The 6,100-nt window shown below is 66.2% G+C and overlaps 1 protein-coding gene across 1 annotated transcript in view; it reads right to left on the reverse strand.

Annotated features, from left to right (window-relative positions):
* Positions 1-83: 83 nt before the first annotated feature.
* RARA (retinoic acid receptor alpha) overlaps positions 84-6,100 on the reverse strand; it is an 8,095-nt gene continuing 2,078 nt past the window's right edge. The window contains exons 2-8 of the mRNA XM_042027938.1: positions 3,148-3,296; positions 2,896-3,037; positions 1,861-2,021; positions 1,599-1,775; positions 1,313-1,517; positions 1,002-1,160; positions 84-616 (exon numbers count right to left, since the gene is read on the reverse strand). Coding sequence (XP_041883872.1) covers positions 405-616; positions 1,002-1,160; positions 1,313-1,517; positions 1,599-1,775; positions 1,861-2,021; positions 2,896-3,037; positions 3,148-3,296 — 1,205 coding nt within the window. The 3' untranslated portion in view covers positions 84-404. The remainder of the gene's footprint in view (positions 617-1,001; positions 1,161-1,312; positions 1,518-1,598; positions 1,776-1,860; positions 2,022-2,895; positions 3,038-3,147; positions 3,297-6,100) is intronic.

Here is a 6,100-nt window from a genome sequence, read left to right on the forward strand (position 1 = left end):
ACTTTTACAAAGGTTTTAAAACGTATTTATAGATATTTATTGTTTTTTTTATTTTTTTATTTTGTTTTTTTTTCTCTTTTAAATGACTCTGCTTCCTCGGCGTGCGGGGCTGGCCGGGCCCCCACGCGGACGGCCGGGGTGGGGGGGGTGGCTCGGTGGTCGCGATCCCGTGGGTGCTGGTGCTGGTGGGGCCGGGGCGTCCCTGGGGCCGCGGCCGAGGGTCCCCGCGCCCCTGAAATGTGACTCAACCAACGCGCTGGGCCCGGGGCTGGGGGGTCCCCGCAGGGGCCGCTCCGGCGGGGGCTGCCGAGGAGTCCGCCCCGGGGGGCTGCAGCCGGGCCGGGCGCAGGGACCCCCCCCGTGCCAGCGTGCCGGGTTCTGTCCTGGTGCGCGCCGGGCGCGGGTCACGGCGAGTGCGTGGCCGGGCTGCTGCGGTTGGAGCTGGGCGAAAGGCTGGGGCTGCAGCTGCCCGGGGGGGGCCCCAGGCTGCCCCCGCGGGGGCTGCCCGCCTGCCCCCCCAGCGTGTCCATGCCCTCCGAGTTCTCCAGCATCTCCTGAATGAGGGGCGGCATTGAGCCCGGGATCTCCATCTTCAGCGTGATCACCCGCTCGGCGCCTGCGGGAGGGTCGGGGTCAGCAGGCACCCACAAACTGACACTCCCAAAATAGCACCCTGAAACTGGCAACCCCAAACGGCACCCAAAAAACCCCAAAAGGGCACCCCCAAAATGGCACGCTAAAACTGGCATCCCCAAACCGGCACCCGAAAAATGGCACCCCCAAAACAGCACCCTGAAAAGCAGCACCCCCAAACTGACACCCCCAGCTTTGCTTCTCCCTGGGCACTGAGGACAAGGGACAGTGTGGTATCTCCAGCATCCCTGGAAGATGCAGTGCTGGGTGTGTCCTCCTCTTCATCCCCTCTGGAGGATGCTGAGTGACCCAGATGCCCCAGTGTCTCCTGGATGCTCCCTCAGGACCCAAAGCCACAGGAGCCTCACCCTTGGCGCTGATGCTGCGCAGGTCTGTGATCTTCATGAGCATCTTGGGGAACATGTGGGGCTTGTTGGGCCTCCTCTTCCTCACATAGATCTTCAGTGCCTCCAGCAGTGGCTCTTGCAGCTTGTCCACCTTGTCAGGCTGCTCCAGGTCCTGGCGGTCTGGGGAGGGGGCACAGAGTTGGTTGGGGGGAACAGCACATCCCCGTTGCCATCCTGTGGGTTCCCAGCTCCCACTGCTTCGGCTTCATTCGGGGTCTGCTTGCTCAGCCATTGGGGGAGGACGGCCAGGCTGTGCCTGTCCCTGCACCCACCTCCGCAGATGAGGCAGATGGCACTGAGCAGCCCCGTCTCGGCGTCGTCCATCTCCAGCGGCAGCAGCTGGTTGGCGAAGGCGAAGACCAGGTCGGTGAGGGGCCCGAACCCCGCGTTGTGCATCTGCGTGCGGTTCAGCGTCAGCCCGTCCGAGAAGGTCATGGTGTCCTGCTCCGGCGTGTAGCGCGTGCAGATCCGCAGGATCTGGTGGGGAGAGGCCAGGGGGCTCAGCCTGGTGTCCCCTCCCCGTCCCTGTCCCCATCCCTGTCCCATCCCTGTGCTCACCAGGATGTCGAGGCAGGCGGCTTTGAGGAGGGTGATCTGGTCGGCGATGGTGAGCGTGGTGAAGCCGGGGAGCTGCTTGGCGAACTCCACCGTCTTGATGATGCACTTGGTGGACAACTCGCTGAACTTGTCCCACAGGTCGATGTCCAGGGACACGCGCTGCTCCGAGCTGTTGTTCTGTAGTGGGAGGTGGGGGATGAGGGCACGGGGGGGTGTGGCCCTCCCCAGTCCCCCCGGACCCCCGGGACCCCACGACACTCACCGTAGTGTATTTGCCAAGCTGGCAGAGCGCGGGGAAGGTCTCCTGGTGGGCTTTGCGCACCTTCTCGATGAGCTCCTCCACCTCAGGTGTGATGATGTAGCTCTCGGAGCACTCCGGCTTGGGCACGTCCTTCTTCTTCTTGTTCCGGTCATTGCGGACGGCTGCGGGAATGGCAGGGTCAGTGTCACCTGTGCCCCAGTGCCACCCAGCCCCTGCCCCACCGCGCTCTGCCCCCAGGGCAGGATGGGAACCTGCCACCAGCAGTCGGCTCAGCTGTGGTGACAAGTTCCCAGCGGAGCCATCAGCCCCACAGATTCCCTTAAACAACCCCCATTAGGAGCAATTAGGGGTGCAGTTAGACCCTGCATCCCTGGGGGGGCCTGCGGGGATGGTGCTCAGCATATCAGAGAGGGACCTGGGGGACAGAGAATGGCAGCTGAGCCACCACACTGGGTGAGGGGCACAGGAGGGACCCTGGGGGTGACAGCTGGGAAGGGTGGAGCAGCTGGGAGGAGCCCCGGCCCTGCAGGGATCACCCTCTGTGGGCTGGGAGGGCCAGGACCCCTCTTAGGTGCAGGGTGAGCCTCCAGGGTTGCTGAACTCCCCTGGCAGTTCCTGGTCCCCCAGGCTCTGCCAGCTCCTCCCAGGGGTGCCAGGCCCCCAGGGGTTGGCAGATGGGGCAAGACTCAGGGAGGCAGCTGTGCCTCAGCAGCCCTCTCCCCCGGGCACCCACCGCGGGGGCACAGCCGGGCACCATGACAACTGCCAGCGGAGCGGGGAGGCCTCGTCAGCGTCATTTATCTCTGACATGATCAATCACGCGTTGCCCAGGCAACTGCCGGGCTGTGACACAATCCCAGGGGGTCCCCATCCCCCGGGCCTTGCTGGGCACTCGGTGGGGGCTGCTGGGATGGCCCATCATATCCAGAGCCCCCTGACCGGGACGCCAGGCAGGGTGTTCCCATCCGTGTTCCCATCCCATCCCTGCTCTTCATCCCTGTTCCCATCCCTGTCCCCGTTCCCAGCCCCACTCACACTCCTTGGACATTCCAACTTCGAAGCACTTCTGGAGCCGGCAGTACTGGCACCGGTTGCGCGTCACCTTGTTGATGATGCAGTTCTTGTCCCGGTGGCACGTGTACACCATGTTCTTCTGGATGCTGCGGCGGAAGAAGCCCTGGGGACCCCGCACGCCCCGATCAGCACCCGGCACGGGGACACCAAGCATCCCAAGGATGCTCCCCCCGGGGAGCTGTGGGGGCGGTCGGGGCCGGTGGCAGCGCTCACCTTGCAGCCCTCGCAGGCGCTGACCCCATAGTGGTACCCCGAGGATTTGTCCTGGCACACGAAGCAGGGCTTGTAGATGCGGGGCAGGGGTGGGGGTGAAGGGGGGCTGGGCACGATCTCCTCCGAGCTGGTGCTCTGCGTCTCGACGGCTGTGGGGAAGGGGTGGCACTCAGGGCACAGAGCCCCCCGGGCAGGGACCCCCCACCCCGCACCCCACGGCTGCTCCCCAGCTCCAGGGGTCCCGGCAGCCCCAGCCCTGCACTGCCCACCCCGGCCCTGGCGCCAGGTCGAGCACGGCCAGCGGGGAGAGGATGCGAGCTGGGAAGATGCAACGTGACATTTCCAGGTCACAGAGACGATGTGGAATTCAGGCAGACAAAAAAAATGAAAAAAAGCAAAGAAAAGGGCCGGGATCTCAGAAGCCCCCAGCCCAATCAGCATTGCCAGCGGATGGGGGGACGGAGAGTGCAGGGCCAGCTTGGGGGGGGCCAGTGCCACACACTCACTCACACATGTGGGCACATGTACAGTGTGGCACCTGTACATACAGGGTGACCCCCACATGTACAGTGTGACCCCCATATATACAAGGGAACCCCCACAAACCCGGGGGTCACCCACCACCCATGGCCCCCCAGGAGGGGACAGGCACAGTGGCACCCAGCTGGCACCCCAAGGTCCCCCAATGGAGGACATCCCCAAGGGCAGCGCTGCCTTTGTCCCCGTAACAAGCAGACCCCGGCCCTGCCAGCACAGGGGATACAGCCAGTGCCCCTGCACCCCAAAACCTCATGGAACGTGCCTGTTGCCCTCCTGCACCCCAAAACCTCGAGGCATGCACCTCTTGCACCCCAGAAAGCACCCCCATCCCCCAGGACCCTGCAGGAGGTGCCCAAGCCTCCCAGGTCAAACCTTGGCCCCTGCCCTAGCACAGCCCAGGCTGGGGTGGCGCAGTTGGGGTGCACCCCTGGAGCGGGGGGGACTCAGAACAGTCGGGGTGCACCCCTAGCCCACGGGGGGGGGGCTCAGCACAGTTGGGTGCACCCCTGGAGTGCAGGGGGGGCATTCAGCACAGTCAAGGTGCACCCCTTGAGCTGGGGAAGGGCTCAGCACAGTCGGGGTGCACCCCCGGCGTGGGGCGCAGCCAGGAAGGGGTTAAGCGCTCTCCGGCTGCTCCGGGATGTTTGCGAATGTTTTTCTGCAGCAGAGCCAAGCGAACCAGTCAAACAGGATATTAAAGGCCGGGCCCGGCGGGGGAGCCCAGGCCCCCCCCGCCCCGCCGGCCCCTGCACCCCAAAAAGGGCCCCACGGCCGCCGGAGTCCCCCCGGGGCCGGGGAGCCGTGGGGAGCCCCGGCAAGGGACACCCGGCCAGGAGAAGGGGCCCCAGTGGAGTGGGGGGTTTTGGGGAGTGAGGGCTGGGGGTCCCCAGCCCGGCAGTGCCGCGGGCCCCTCGCCAAAGGCCACGGGATGGGGCCAGGGAGGGGACACCATGACAAAGCCACGCCTGACGCTTGTCCCCAGGCGCCAACGGGGACGGGGAATGTGCGGGGTGTGACAGGAGCGTGCGGGGCAGGGTGAGGAGTACGAGGGGTGGGATTTGAGATCATGGAAATGAGTGTGTAAGGTGGGATACGAGTGTGTGGGATGGGACATGAGTGTGTGGGGCACCAGGGGAACGTGTGAGGTGGGATATGAGGGCACGGAGGCGATTGTGCAGGTTGGGATATGAGTGTGTGGGCACGAGGGGAGTGTGCAAGGTAGGATGTGAGCGTGCAAGGTGGGATACAAGCGTGTGTGGTGGGCTGTGAGGGTGCAGGGAGGGATGTGAGCGTGCAAGGTGGGATACGAGGCTGCGAGGTGGGATGTGGGTGTGCGGAGTGGGACACGGGCGTGGGGGCGAGCGCCGGGCAGAGCTCCTAGGCTGAATAAATCACCGCTGCCACTCGAGGGAGCGGAGCCATTAAAGTGACTGAGCGAACGTCGTCTATAATTTATCGCCTCTTTTATATAATTTAAGAACTTCCTCGTGGAGAGCTGCACTCACAAAACGCGGATTTGACAAGATTTTGACGTGCTGGGTGCGGAGGGGGGAGGGGACCCGGCTCCCTCCGCGTCCCTGCGCTGGCAGAGCTGTGCCAGCACCCCGGGAATCCCCTGCCACCCCCACCACCGGCCAAGGGACCGAGGTGCCACCACGGAGGGGACACGGACACAGGCACAGCCGCCAGCCTAGCCAGCTCCCCAGGAGCCCCTCATGGCAGCATCAGGCCTGGGTGCCCCTCGCGGCCCTGGGGGGCATGGGGAGGGCACAGAGCAGCACCCAAAGGCGCGCTGAGCAGGCAGGATGGGTGCCAACCTCCCCTGCTCGAGCAGGGCTGGGTGACGGGGTGCAGCTGGGGACACGGTGGACCCCAATGCCCAGGCTCATCCCCTCCCCCAGCCCGCCCCCCTCCCCGCAGCAGGGGGGACCCCGCTGTCCCCCCCGGCCGAGGCAGCGGAGCCCGGCTCCAGCTGCAGACCAGATGCTGCGGCTCCGCCAGATCCCGGGTGAACGCTGAACGCGCCGCCCCCGCCCGCGGCCCCGCCGGCTGCTTCCTGCCCGCGCCGGGGGACCCCGGGGCACCCCGACACCCGCACCCCCGCCCTGGCGTGGGAAAGCGCCCGCGGGGACACCCCGTGTGCCGGTGCCCGGCGGGGATAGACGGGGCTATCCCGGGGATAGCCGGCACGGCTCCGGGATAGACCCCGGCCAGAGGGGGAGGACGAGGATGGGGGGACTAGAGGGGGGAGCCCACCCGAGGGCGCAGCGGGGGTCACCGGGGGTCCCCGCAGCCCCGTGCGGTGGCAGTGCCGTGCCAGAGGTCACAGCCCCCCACAGGAGGGGGGAGGCCCACCCAGGGCTTCCCTGCGGATGAGAATCCCACGTGCCCCGAATTCCTGTGCTTCTGCAGG

Source organism: Corvus kubaryi, unplaced genomic scaffold, assembly GCF_017639235.1.
Source record: "Corvus kubaryi isolate FWS band 111438036 unplaced genomic scaffold, C.kubaryi_AGA036_p1.0 37301, whole genome shotgun sequence".
Lineage (NCBI taxonomy): Eukaryota > Metazoa > Chordata > Aves > Passeriformes > Corvidae > Corvus > Corvus kubaryi.